Source organism: Ostrea edulis, chromosome 3 (genome assembly GCF_947568905.1).
Source record: "Ostrea edulis chromosome 3, xbOstEdul1.1, whole genome shotgun sequence".
Lineage (NCBI taxonomy): Eukaryota > Metazoa > Mollusca > Bivalvia > Ostreida > Ostreidae > Ostrea > Ostrea edulis.
In genome coordinates, this window is record NC_079166.1 from 260,194 (window position 1) to 275,456 (window position 15,263).

Below are 15,263 nucleotides of genomic sequence, written 5' to 3' on the forward strand. Positions count from 1 at the left end.
ATACGGTAGCATCGGGATTTCGAATTTCCTCTGACCTAAACGGCATAATGAATTCCTTTTATTTATGTTGAATGTAACCAGTTAACTTGTTTGCTTGTAAAAATATATATTAGTCCTTATGCTAAGTTGAAAGGGTAGCTACTTTCAATAAAGAATTGCAGGAGTCGGCACTTTTATGAATAATTTTGGTCTACAATGCAATGTAAACAATAACCGCTGAGCTTCACGACTGCCAACTCCTGTACACTTACTGAGTTCGGGAGTTTCACAGGAGTCGGCAGTTTCATCTGTAAAGGTATACAATGTCACTGTGTTAATGTACAAGCTAATGACCAGAGTCAGTGATATTTTAGGCTCATTTTTAGTCCGAATTTCGGCCCTTTCCCCTCCTAAAACTTGCCATTTTCCCTCCAATTTAGTTTGCATTTCCCCCAATAATAAAAGTATGAAAGGAAAACATATTTGAAAAAATAGACATTTGATGTGAATTATATACATTATACATAAGACTTATCAAGGAGTTATGGGAATGATGATTTGGATAGAATAGTTGAAAATTTTAGAAGGTTAAAGAAAATTAGATGTGTAAAATAAAGATAATATAATGTTCGATATGAATTTAAAACTTATTTGCGATATGTTGACTGAAATGTTGACAATTTCCCCCAATTTGAAAGCCACAGGACCTTGTAAAAAATGTAGAAAAATCACTGGTAGTATATCAGTCTTTAAAAAATGGCAGCTGACCTGATCATTAAAAGTTTTACATTCAAGTGTTTATTTATCTGCATTACTGAAAATAATGATTAAATGCACAGTGGCATGATTTCAATGTCATGCTCGCAGAGCTCAGTGGTTTACAGTTTAAGCATTTATTGATAAAACTGTCTGGAAAATGAAAAAAATGCAGTAAACCGTTCGGCTTATTATGAATAAAACATTGGTCAATGTAAATGTAAGCATTAGATCTATAGGAACATGTATTACAGATGCAGATCAAGCCAAAGGAGAGATCTGAAGATAGTAGTAATAAATCTTACACATACCAAAGCATGATTAAAAAATATTAACATACAAAAAAAAACCCCAAAACACCCGAGACTTGAAGTATACATCTTTATTTGTGCATGTCCTAATGTTTGCTTATATTGTTGAGCCACTATTAACGTTCCAAGCTTAGGATCGAGTCTCACCTCTATATGAGTAGGGTGACATGTGAGCAGTGTTGTCCATAAGCCTTGTGTGACTTCATATTTCTAGGATTCTATTTTATGTGAATATTTTTAGATCTTTTTATTATAACTAATTATTTCTCTTTATTCTAGGTTGTATGAATTTTTTGAAGCTATGTAAAATCAAGTACTACAATTTTTGCCTCTTTTATTCTGTACAGGTAAGTCTCAAAATGCATAGAAAAAACATTGCAAAAATTTAAAACAGATGGAGTTATGTATATTTGTCACGGATCATGATATACTTATATAATCACACACTGTGACACAATATGTGTTTATCACTCGACACGGACTGTTATATAATCACACGCAGTGACAAAATATGTATTTATCACTCGACACGGACTGCCATGATATACTTATATAATCACACACTGTGTTACAATATGTGTTTATCACTCGACACGGACTGCCATGCTATACTTATATAATCACACGCAGTGACAAAATATGTATTTATCACTCGACACGGACTGCCATGATATACTTATATAATCACACACAGTGTCACAATATGTGTTTATCACTCAACACGGACTGTTATATAATCACACGCAGTGACAAAATATGTATTTATCACTCGACACGGACTGCCATGATATACTTATATAATCACACACTGTGTTACAATATGTGTTTATCACTCGACACGGACTGCCATGCTATACTTATATAATCACACGCAGTGACAAAATATGTATTTATCACTCGACACGGACTGCCATGATATACTTATATAATCACACACAGTGTCACAATATGTGTTTATCACTCAACACGGACTGTTATATAATCACACGCAGTGACAAAATATGTATTTATCACTCGACACGGACTGCCATGATATACTTATATAATCACACACAGTGACACAATATGTGTTTATCACTAGACACGGACTGCCATGATATACTTATATAATCACACACAGTGTCACAATATGTGTTTATCACTCAACACGGACTGCCATGATATACTTATATAATCATGCACAGTGTCACAATATGTATTTATCACTAGACACGGACTGTTATATAATCACACACTGTGACACAATATAGTGATTCCCACAGCAGCTTCAAAAGGGCAGGGAAAATTAGTACCTCAGACAGGGGCAGAAGGGAACCCTCGCTTGGTTCGGGGTATTAAACATCACATCCTCACAAGTCAAGGTTTTGTGATTTGGAATTGTATTTGTTCATGAAAATGCTTAATGCACTCTTCAAAAAATTGTACAATTATAAAACAAAGTAACAATGAATGAAATAATTCTTTTTAATCTGTTACCAGGGAAACAAAGCCCGGTGGGTAGTAATTTTATATGGTTTTTTAAATGTTTATGGTCCAAATATTATGTTTAAAGTAAAAATTTTCTGATGTAGACCTTGTAAAGCTGCTCAATATGCATTTTTGTTGCCATGGCAACCAATTTAAATTTTATTAAAGATATAAAAAGTAATATTTTTTGCGTTTTAAAATAAAAAATTTCTACCAACTAGTATAATCTTATAAATAATACTCTTTCTAAAAATTCTACCAGCTTTTTACCCCATAAATTTGCCTCGATTAGTTTTTATAGCACTAATATTCCCGTTTGTACAAAGATCACGTAAATGTAAAACATTACAAAAATAAACCCATCTGGTCAAAAAACAACACGGGCGATTTTTTTTTAAAAAGTCAAATTTTCAAAAGATAAATTCCTACTGAACATACTGATATGCAACGTGACTTTGTTTGCTACATGTCAAAATGTCGCAAACCTTACCTTAAGTTATTTGTTACTCATAAATGAAAATATTTTAACTCCTGTTTTTGTTAACTGTTGATCGAGTACATGCAATTCCCCATCACTTAAAATTTTCGTTCGGAAGATCAACACTGAAAGACGTCATTTGAAAGTTTAATTGAAGCTGCACGATGTTTCAGGAATTTCTGTTCCTTGTTTTGAAATATTGCACAGAGTCAGTTGACACTGGAATCATGGTTAATTGATATGGGTTATATTATATTTTACCCATATTTATTAAAATTTTATTTTGATACGGTAAAATAGTCTTGTCACACGATCTCTGCAAAATTGAGTTGTCTCTCTTGTTTATCTGATTTACATATCGCTAATTATAGATATTATATCTAACAACTTTTGACGTATCAGAAGAATTTTAATAATCTTCTAGATATTATTAAGAATGTTATTTCCATAGATGAATACTTAGTGTTCGTGTTTTAAAAATGAATTTCCAAGTATTTTTGTGTGCAAAATCGCCGAGGAATTACTACACAAATTGATAATAAAACTGACATCTCTCTTGTGATAAAAGCAGTGAAGGAATGGTGTGCCACGAAATGACATGGGTTTCAAATGGCTTTTCTCAAACTGCTCGTAATAACCCCTTCTTACTTCTTGGGGTACACAAGAGCGCGTGCCAATCCGCGCATCTAGCTAGCTAGGTTCACTTCAGTCGTGTACCGATTCTAAGTGGTTCACCGTAAAAGCAAAATGGTAAATGCATATATATAGTGATGAAAAGAAAATGGTCACCATCTTTTTTTTTTTCAAATTGAAAAACTTGTCACAATATCATACCGAACAAATTTCGCGAGATTGAAGTAGTATAAACTTTTTTTTGAAAATGATACCATACTTAGAAGTTTCTACGGATGTTTACCGTTATCACGTGCTTCCAATTATCGGATTAGACACAAGTGATCAATTACGATCTGTTCAATTTACCTGGTCAAATACTGCATGATTATGATCTAAAACGAACTTCACAAAAGAAACAGATGTTTGTAATTGGGGTACAAAAATGGGAATTTTTGTGTTGTCTTGAATGGCAAAAGGGCAGCAATTTTTTGTTTCAAATTTGGGAAAGGGCAGAGGGGCGGCGGCAAAAGGTGGCAGGGCGGGGCGCCCCTCTGAAACTGTTTAAGGGAATCCCTACAATATGTATTTATCACTCGACACGGACTGCCATGATATACTTATATAATCACACACTGTGTCACAATATGTATTTATCACTAGACACGGACTGCCATGATATACTTATATAATCACACACTGTGTCACAATATGTATTTATCACTCGACACGGACTGTTATATAATCACACATTGAATTTCTTGATTGGTTGTTTCGGTTTAACAAGGTTTCGACAATATTTCAGTCCTTTTACGGTGGTAAAGATTTTGTTTTTTGATGGCTCCCAGTGAGCCTACTATTTTTCAAAAAACAGAAACGACCTTTGGCATACCTAGAGGAGTGTGATTCTTGACACGGGCCACACTTTAATGTCCCATCTGACCTACATATGAAATGTCTTGATAGATTTATTTATCAAATGATCAGGAATTTGGATTGGTCCAGATAATCTTCTCTGGTGTGTACCTCAGAGTGAATTCACCTAAATATTAACTTTAGGAGGTTTATGTGGGATTTCTCTGGTGTGTACCTCAGAGTGAATTCACCTAAATATTAACTTTAGGAGGTTTATGTGGGATTTCCCTCTTGACCAACCACAGATTTTTTGACATTTTTATTAGGGCCCCGCATGAAATGCGGGAAGCCCTATAGTAATCACACTGTCCGTCCGTCAACACTTTCTTTGTGACCCGATAACTCAAACAGTTTTTATCGTACAGTTTTCAAAATTTGTACAGAAATAACGTACAATAAGAGGAAGAAGCCTATAGATTTTGGGGTCATTTCACTTTGTCTGTCTGTCTGTACGGCATGATCTTTTTTATTATTAACACTTTTTTTTGTGACACAATAACTCATACAGTTTTCATTGTACAGTTTTCAAATTTTGTACAGAAATACTTTACAATAAGAGGAAGACACCTATAGATTTTGGGGTCATGTCACTTTGTCTGTCTGTCTGTATGTCATCATCTTTGTTATTATGAACACTTTCTTTGTGACACGATAACTTAAACAGTTTTCATTGCACAGTTTTCAAATTTTGTACAGGAATAATTTACTATAAGAGGAAGATACCTATAGATTTTGAAGTCATGTCACTTTGTCTGTCTGTTTGAATGTCTTCATCTTTCTTATTATGACCGTATTCATTTACCACTGTCTAAGGGAGATAATTCAATTTGAATTATGATATGCATTGTATCGTTATATAGAAAATTTACAAGAAATAACTCTACAACATTGTGTATGTGTATATATTTGTTTTTTTTTTAATGTGATATAAAAAATGCTTGATGTTACATGTATATTGAATTAAAACACGTCATTCCCAGTCAACAACTTTCAATCAAGATCGGAATACGAAATAAAATTTCGTATATCCGGTTGCAAAGTGAAACTACTTCATGCTTCAAGTTATTGAATTATGTAGTAATTGCACGCTACACATTAGAGAACTGCTCCTTTTAATAAAAAAAGTCACAAAATAGATACAAAATGAGTGTACCTTATTCATTACTGTCACCGAGCTTTCGTCGGCGAAAATCTCGAAATAGCGTGTTTCACTGCGCTTGTTGACGGTAAGGTCCACATTTTATGCGTGAGTATTTTGATATTTGCTTATGAAATTTTTGCACATACATGGTATGTCTTGGCTAGGAATATTGGAAACTTTCTCACCTATGTATGTAAAGACATTTTAATCTCTATTTTTAAAATTGTAAACACTTTTATCAAATGACAATGTTTGAAAACACTTAGAGCCCCGATGTCAGAATTTCCTTTTCCAAGACATCAATATGTCAAATTCATAATCCTTTTCGAATAGTATGTACCATATTTTGTACCAGTTATCCACTTTGAATCCCTTATTACAATGGGATTTTGTTGCACTCTGTTGTGTTTGAGTGGATGTCATGAGTGTGTGTCAAACAAAAGTAATTTAAATTGAATAAGTCTCTCACAAATATGCTTCATGATTCCTTTTTCACAAATTGGCATTCCAATGTATCTTTATATATCATTAATTCTAACATATATACCAGCCCCAAACATTGCTATATCAAATACAGATGTTACTTTCCTCTAATAACCCTCGGCGTGGCCCTTGCTGACCGTGTCAGTTTTCTAGTTCACCAATCAAATTGCGCATTTTAAATCATGTATTGAGAAGTCAATGCCATTAATGGCTTTACCAAACAATACGAGTCATCATTCGTGATGAAATCACTATCAAGTCAAAAATCTAAAAGACAATTTATTACTGTTTCTAGGTTTTGACTGTTGAAATTATACTGTTATAATGTGTTAGAATTCATTGATGGAATAAAAAAATAGATTGTGAAAACTGATCTAAAATTCTTGATCATTTGATTAAGCAGTTATTGATTTTTGATTTGGTCTGCTTGTGACTATATTGACCTTGTCAGGTATTGGTTGACCTCGGGCCTATGACCTCAGTCAACCAATAGTCAAACTAGGTCCATATAGTCACGAATATATCTCACCAAATGTCAGTCTTTGTATAATGAATAGATATTAGCATGTAAGCTTACAAGGTCAGTCTTTGTATAATGAATAGATATTAGCATGTAAGCTTACAAGGTCAGGAAGTTGTAATGATGGTTATTGTAAAGTATTTTTATTTGTAATTGATTGCAGAGAAATCTTGTGGCTCAGACGGGGGACCGAACAGGAACTGGACGGGGTGGAGAGTCCATCTATGGGTGGGTGCTTCCACTGAATGGTCATGAATGGCAATGATGCATGCTATCATAAATCACGATGCTATAGAGTATAATGAATGAGAATGTACCAGTCTGAATGATACACGGCACAATGAATTGCATTGATACATGATTAGATAAGGCCAATTCAACTTAATTGATAGATTATCATCCCCGCCCGCCCCTCAAAAATTGCCCGCCCCGAATTTTTTTATTTTGCGAAACTTGCGATTTCCGGAATATTTTCATGTCCGACTCCGGTATTTACACTTCTTGTTTATGTTTCAGGTATAGGAACGTGAAAAGTCACGTGAAGAAAATAGATTTATATGGTTTTCTTAATTTCTCACATTTAACCTGGAATTAGTGTATGAAAATAGCATAGATTGATATCCATCTGCCATTAAATGATGCGGATCTGTTGGGAAAAAAAACTCGTTTGTCTTTAATATTTTTCTCAGCAAATAAAAATTTAAAAATAAAATCCTCCCACCTGCCCCATACTTTTTGCTGACCCTGGATGATAATCTACTAATTAAGTTGAATTGGCCTAATTTGTAAATCACAATGATATACAGAGGAATGAATGAGAATGTACCAGTCTGAATGATACATGGTACGAGGAATTGCATTGATACATGATTAGATAATTTGTAAATCACAGTGTTATTAGTGTAGATAACAAATCACAATGTTATTAGTGTAGATAACAAATCACAGTGTTATTAGTGTAGATAACAAATCACAATGTTATTAGTGTAGATAACAAATCACAGTGTTATTAGTGTAGATAACAAATCACAATGTTATTAGTGTAGATAACAAATCACAATGTTATTAGTGTAGATAACAAATCACAATGTTATTAGTGTAGATAACAAATCACAATGTTATTAGTCTAGATAACAAATCACAGTGTTATTAGTGTAGATAACAAATCACAATGTTATTAGTCTAGATAACAAATCACAATGTAATTAGTGTAGATAACAAATCACAATGTTATTAGTGTAGATAACAAATCACAATGTTATTAGTCTAGATAACAAATCACAATGTTATTAGTCTAGATAACAAATCACAATGTTATTAGTGTAGATAACAAATCACAGTGTTATTAGTGTAGATAACAAATCACAATGTTATTAGTGTAGATAACAAATCACAATGTTATTAGTGTAGATAACAAATCACAATGTTATTAGTGTAGATAACAAATCACAATGTTATTAGTGTAGATAACAAATCACAGTGTTATTAGTGTAGTCACAATGTTATTAGTCTAGATAACAAATCACAATGTTATTAGTGTAGATAACAAATCACAATGTTATTAGTGTAGATAACAAATCACAATGTTATTAGTCTAGATAACAAATCACAGTGTTATTAGTGTAGATAACAAATCACAATGTTATTAGTCTAGATAACAAATCACAGTGTTATTAGTGTAGATAACAAATCACAGTGTTATTAGTCTAGATAACAAATCACAATGTTATTAGTGTAGATAACAAATCACAATGTTATTAGTCTAGATAACAAATCACTAAGATACACTGAAGAAATAAATTTAAGTTTGTGAGTAAAATGTCCACATTTTACACAAGAATATGAGATATAAGGAATCACAATGGTATAAAATATAATCTGGCATTCAATACACAACTCTCACGGTGAACTTGTGCATAGAAAGGTTTTCTATCCACTATAAGGGATCAACACTTTCTTTCAGAAAATTATATGGGGACCAAGCCAAATTTTTTGAGATGGAGCTGGCACCCCGAATGAAGCATTCCCGTGCTGGTTTGGTATCCATGGTAAACAATGGGCAGAATATGCATGGATCTCAGGTAACCCACGGGGATTAATGAAATTAATGATAAATTATTTCACCAGGATCTCGGGGTGTAACCCAAGAGATTAAAAAAAAAAAGTTAAATCGTTTCACCAGGATGTGAGTTAATAAAAATAATGATAAATCATTTCACTGGGATCTTGGGTAACCCACAAGGTAATGTTTTCTGTGGAAAGTTATTCAGATAAATCATTTCACTGGGATCTTGGGTAACCCACAAGGTAATGTTTTCCGTGGAAAGTTATTCAGGACATAAAGTTTGTATCTTTAAATGAAGGTATACAAAATAAAGTAATATAAAGTTGTTTGTTTGATGGCGGTATAAAAACAGCGAAGATTGAGGGTAATTTCTGCCTCATGCTACCATTGTTTATGTACAAATAGCCTAGTCTAAAATCCCTCAAAACCGAAACACTGACTGTTGCGTTTTATGACACAATAACATGCAGAACGTTGCAATTGAACTATGCGGTGCAGTTCCCATCCCAGACTGCATAAAAATATAAACCCACAATAGTTTCTAAGTGAATATGTAAAATACTATCCAAAAAGTAAGTCATATATATGTACATTCAATACAGTATACTGTAATTGGCGTATGTTCCATGCAATCAATTATTTTCGTGTAGATTATAATATACTACACATGATTCTATGTGATCTATTATTTTCATGTAAAAGATTATGCGTATTGTAAGTAGTTGAATTTTTGACTAGTAGTTAGGATGGAGTGGGAGGGAATTTTTGACTAGCAGTTATAGGAGGGAGTGGGGGGATTTTTGACTAGCAGTTAAGAGGGAGTGGGAGGGAATTTTTGACTAGCAGTTAAGAGGAAGTGGGAGGGCATTTTTGACTAGCAGTTAGGAGGGAGTGGGAGGGAATTTTTGACTAGCAGTTAGGAAGGAGTGGGGGGGGGGGGAATTTTTGACTAGTAGTTAGGAGGGAGTGGGAGGGAATTTTTGACTAGCAGTTAGGAGGGAGAGGGAGGTAATTTTTTATCAGTAGTTAGGAAGGAGTGGGGGGGGGGGGGAATTTTTGACTAGCAGTTAGGAGGGAGTGGGAGGGAATTTTTGACTAGCAGTTAGGAGGGAGTGGGAGGGAATTTTTGACTAGCAGTTAGGAGGAGGTGGGAGGGAATTTTTTATCAGCGGTTAGGAGGGAGTGGGAGGGGATTTTTGACTAGCAGTTAGGAGGGAGTGGGAGGGAATTTTTGACTAGCAGTTAGGAGGGGGTGGGAGGGAATTTTTTATCAGCAGTTAGGAGGGGGTGGGAGGGAATTTTTTATCAGCAGTTACTGTTAAGAGGGAGTGGGAGGGGATTTTTGATCAGCAGTTACTGTTAGGAGGGAGTGGGAGGGGATTTTTGATCAGCAGTTACTGTTTGGATGGAGTGGGAGGGGATTTTTGATCAGCAGTTACTGTTAGGAGGGGGTGGAAGGGGATTTTTGATCAGCAGTTACTGTTTGGATGGAGTGGGAGGGGATTTTTGATCAGCAGTTATTGTTTGGATGGAGTGGGAGGGGATTTTTGATCAGCAGTTACTGTTAGGAGGGAGTGGGAGGGGATTTTTGATCAGCAGTTACTGTTAGGAGGGGGTGGGAGGGGATTTTTGATCAGCAGTTACTGTTAGGATGGAGTGGAGGGTGATGAATGACATTCTTCAGTAGTGCTGATTCAGCACTAGATTTATTTGTGTTAATGTAAGGAATTTTGTTTCAGTTCTTCATAACTCTGGCAGACAATCTGGACTACCTGGATGGTAAGCACACCGTGTTTGGGGAGATAGCGGAGGGAATGGACGTCCTGATGAAAATTAACGAGGCGTACTGCGATGAAGAAAACAGACCTTTCAAAGATATCAGGTAATATAATGAAAATCGTATTTCACTGAAATGAAAAGGGTTACAAATTTCACAACAAACTGTCTTTCAGCAATTCTGTTTCTTCATTCATCCGGATATATTCATATTTCCAATGTTTTTGGCTTCCATATCTTTACCAGTTGAAATGATAGCCATTTTCTCATGAATGTGAACAATGTGCATATGAATCTTGATAAATATATATATTATGAAGATTTAATGGCTGGGACTATTCCAAAAGAAATGAAAGTGAAATTTAAATATCAAAAATAAATTTCATTTTAGAAAATACAATGTACATGAGGGTATGAACAGCGATGCTTTACACCAGCATGCTTGTCATGAAGTGCTAATGGGCGTCATGAATTATGCTGGCAAAAAGCGCCTTACTTCATGCCCTCATGTATTTTCAAAACTGAAATTTATTTCTGAATTATTTCTTTATTGTTTGGCTTTTCACTGAGAAAAACATGGTACCATTTTGATTACATCTCATATTGGGGTGGGGGGGGGGTATGTTTTTTATACAAATGTTTGTCTTTTTGAATGATTGAATATTTTGATGTGGTTGTTTTGGACTGAAATCAAACTATATCACATGATTAATATAAACAGGATATACCACACGATTATATTAGATGATCCGTACGATGATCCGGATGGACTGGAAGTTCCTGACAAGTCTCCGGAACCTACCAAGGAACAGCTGGATGTAAGTCTTCAGTAATCTAACAATACCAAGGAACAGCTGGATGTAAGTCTTCAGTAATCTAACAATACCAAGGAACAGCTGGATGTAAGTCTTCAGTAATCTAACAATACCAAGGAACAGCTGGATGTAAGTCTTCAGTAATCTAACAATACCAAGGAACAGCTGGATATAAGTCTTCAGTAATCTAACAATACCAAGTCAACAAGAGCTCCTTAAAAATAGGACTGGGACGATGCATTTAAATATGGATGATATGCGTATCAATAAAAATCAATGTCAACTATTGATGTTAAATTTACAGACATGTTGATCTGGAATCTGCTTATTTGGTTTTAAATTCTAGAATTTTCAGCCTCTAAGATTTTAAGGCTTGAATATGGAGATCGGAGTGGTCTACCCTATTTAGACAGCAAAAATTAAGTCCCTTATGTAGGTCTTCAAACAATCTGATACCCCCCCCCCCCTTTTCCTTACACTTCTCAGGCCTGATGAGTGTAAGAAGAGGGGGGTGGGGGTAATCAGACTATTTTCAAAATAGTTCAGCTGAACTTAAGAGATTAGATATCATGATACTACATATTATATTAATACAGCTGTATTTAGATAGATGTATGTTTCTGTACAGATGAAACCTACGCTGCCCCAGCCCTCATATACAATTTGTGTGTGTGTTAATGTACAATGTGTCAATGTTGATACATCCTAGAGGACACCTGTGCTTTGTTTTCACAATAGATATAGAATATGTAACATGAGAACTGTCAGTCTCGTATATTTCCTACAAGACTATATTTCTGCGATCTCGCCTTGTCAATGAGTAAGACATTATTTTCACAACTGCTCAATTAGGTCAACATAAACATATATGTATACAAAACTGTTCACTAAAACCTTATTTTTGCATCAGGGAAATCTCTCAAATTTATTTTGAAATACAGTTCTCTAGACAGAATGTAGTCCTGTTGTCTATATACCTGTACATGTACGTACATTTTCATCAACAGACTGTAAGAATCGGAGCAGATGAGGAGGTGGACGATTTTAAAGGAATGACAGATGAAGAAGTAAAGGAGTTGTTAGAGGAGAAAGAGGCCAAAGCAAATGCCCAGATCCTAGAAATGGTGAGAGTTTATTCTGTATTCTGTTCCACAGTTATGTCTAGATCCTGGAGATGGTGAGAGTTTATTCTGTATTCTGTTCCACAGTTATGTCTGGATCCTGGAGATGGTGAGAGTTTATTCTGTATTCTGTTCCACAGTTATGTCTAGATCCTGGAGATGGTGAGAGTTTATTCTGTATTCTGTTCCACAGTTATGTCTAGATCCTGGAGATGGTGAGAGTTTATTCTGTATTCTGTTCCACAGTTATGTCTAGATCCTGGAGATGGTGAGAGTTTATTCTGTATTCTGTTCCACAGTTATGTCTAGATCCTGGAGATGGTGAGATTTTATTCTGTATTCTGTTCCACAGTTATGTCTGGATCTTAGAAATGGTGAGAGTTTATTCTGTATTCTGTTCCACAGTTATGTCTAGATCCTGGAGATGGTGAGAGTTTAGTGTAAGAGATGGTGACATCAAACCTGGTGTTCTGTCCCCTGTTTAATAATTCATCATTGTAAGAGTTGTTTTTCTTATTAGAAAGGCCGAATGACCTGCAACATTCAACATTTTGGTGGAGTCACCTGGAATATCTTGACATAAACCAAACTTGTATTTGTGGTTTCTTATGAATGATGTACCTGCATTACTGTTAGATGGCCATTATTTTAAGTATAACAGATCTGTTTAGTTTTGTATATAGTTTATACTGAATAATGTGTTGCACACTATGCTCTGGTTTGAAGACTACATGAAGTGGCGTTTGTTTTGTTGACCAGGTGGGTGATCTCCCAGACGCTGAAGTGAAACCAGAGGACCATGTTCTCTTTGTCTGTAAACTGAATCCTGTAACAACGGACGAGGACCTGGAAATTATATTCTCCAGATTTGGTCCAATCAAAAGGTACCCCAAAGTAAACATGCTATTAAATATTATTTTGTAATTACATTCCCTATATTTTTGCCTTTGATATCTGTACAAATTATAATGAGATACATTTCTTCGTGTGAACAGTGTGTGCGTATGAATCTTGATAAATGTAGTACATCTGCTTTGAATTGACAATTGGAAATTCTGACAGAAATGAAAGTAGAATGTAAATATAAAAAATAAATTTCATTTTTGAAAATACTTGAGGGTATAAACTGCATCGCTGCATGCCGGCATACTTTTCATGGAGCGCTTGAGAAGCATTGCAATTCATACCTTCATGCATTTTCAAAACTGAAATTTATTTCTTAAATGAATGCACAGTTTTTGAGTTGACCAGTAGTTGTTTCCCTTTCTTGAACTCTTGCGTATTATGGGATGAAAAAGAGTTTTGTACACTTGCAGTGGGTACGAATGCGTTCACATACTGATTAAAGGAATATAAATAGCTCTTACGCAATCAACCGAACTGCAGGGAAACACAGATTTAGTCAATTTACGAATATCTAAGAAAAAAGTAGCTTAAACAAAAATCAAAATTCACTATCTTTCTTAGATGTTTGAACATGTTGAAGAGGAAGTAAATATTAAATGCTTATATAGTTGGATAGTGTACTTAAAACAATTTCTTCTTTATACGGTCAATTTAATATATACCACTGACTGATATAATGATAAACAAAATCCACACTTTTTAGCTCTTCTGAGCCGAAGGCTCAAAGAGCTAATGCTATGGCCATTTGTGCGGTGTGCGTAAACTTTTTAGAAAAAGGGCTATAACTCAAGAACCCCTTGGCCAATTTTTTTCAAATTTGTTACAGGGTATCATTGGCCCAAGGGCTTTCATACATACTAAATAAAAGGATGTGACCCTTTAACAAGGGGAGATAATCTGGAAAATACAAACAAAAGTAGTGGTTGCTAAAAAATCTTCTTCTCAAGAACCACAGGGCAGATTATCACCAAACTTACACATAAGGATGAGGATATGTTGTAGATTAAAAATTGTTCAAGGTATTACCCTGGGGCAAAGGGCGTGGTCTCAAGGTCACTTCAAAGTTGACCTAACTTTATAAATTTTTTAAATTCCTTAAATCTTAGATATTTTAGTCATTATAAGGACTAGGATCATCAAATTTTGACAGTTGATGCATCTTAGGACTTTGTGTCAAGTTGTCTCAAAAGTAGGTCACGGTGACCTACTTTTTGAATTTTACAGGTATTTATTTTAAAATTAATTTTGATGCATATCTTAGACACTTTGAAGCCTATGATCATCAAAACTTGTCAGTTGGTGGATCATGGGACCTTGAAATGCGTCAACTGAAAAATAGGTCACCGTGACCTACTTTCTCAATTTTATGGCTTATCATTTATAGATATATTTTAAGTTGTTATTTCAAATACCGAGAGGTTTAGAATCATCAAATCTTGTAAGTTGATGCATCTTGAGGCCTTGAAACATATTTATAAAAAAAGTAGGTCACAGTGACCTACTTTTTGAATTTTGCAGATATTAAAATTACACATTTTCAATTTTAGATGCATATTTTGGGCACTGTAAAACCTAGGATCATCAAACTTTGTCAGTTGATGAGTCTTCAGTCTTCGGTTTGTGTCACCGTGACCTACTTTTGGTATTTGACAGCTAAATTACTATATTTCAGACACTATTTGACCTACAATCATCAAACTTTGTCAGTTGATGCATCTTGAGTCTTCGGAGTGTATCGACCAAAAAGTAGGTCACTGTGACCTAGTTTTGGCATTTGACAGTTATATTTATATATTTCAGTCACTAATTGACCTACAATCATCAAACTTTGACAGTTGATGCATCTTGAGTCTATGGAGTGTGTCGACCAAAAAGTAGGTCACCTTGACCTACTTTTGGAATTTGACGGCTATATTTA

At 34.7% G+C, this 15,263-nt stretch overlaps 1 protein-coding gene across 1 annotated transcript in view; it reads left to right on the top strand.

Moving 5' to 3' along the window:
• Positions 1-15,263, top strand: part of LOC125677731 (peptidyl-prolyl cis-trans isomerase-like 4) — a 29,228-nt gene that overhangs the window by 178 nt on the left and 13,787 nt on the right. The window contains exons 2-8 of the mRNA XM_048915890.2: positions 1,326-1,393; positions 6,826-6,890; positions 8,626-8,743; positions 10,467-10,609; positions 11,225-11,321; positions 12,326-12,442; positions 13,199-13,323. Coding sequence (XP_048771847.2) covers positions 1,326-1,393; positions 6,826-6,890; positions 8,626-8,743; positions 10,467-10,609; positions 11,225-11,321; positions 12,326-12,442; positions 13,199-13,323 — 733 coding nt within the window. The remainder of the gene's footprint in view (positions 1-1,325; positions 1,394-6,825; positions 6,891-8,625; positions 8,744-10,466; positions 10,610-11,224; positions 11,322-12,325; positions 12,443-13,198; positions 13,324-15,263) is intronic.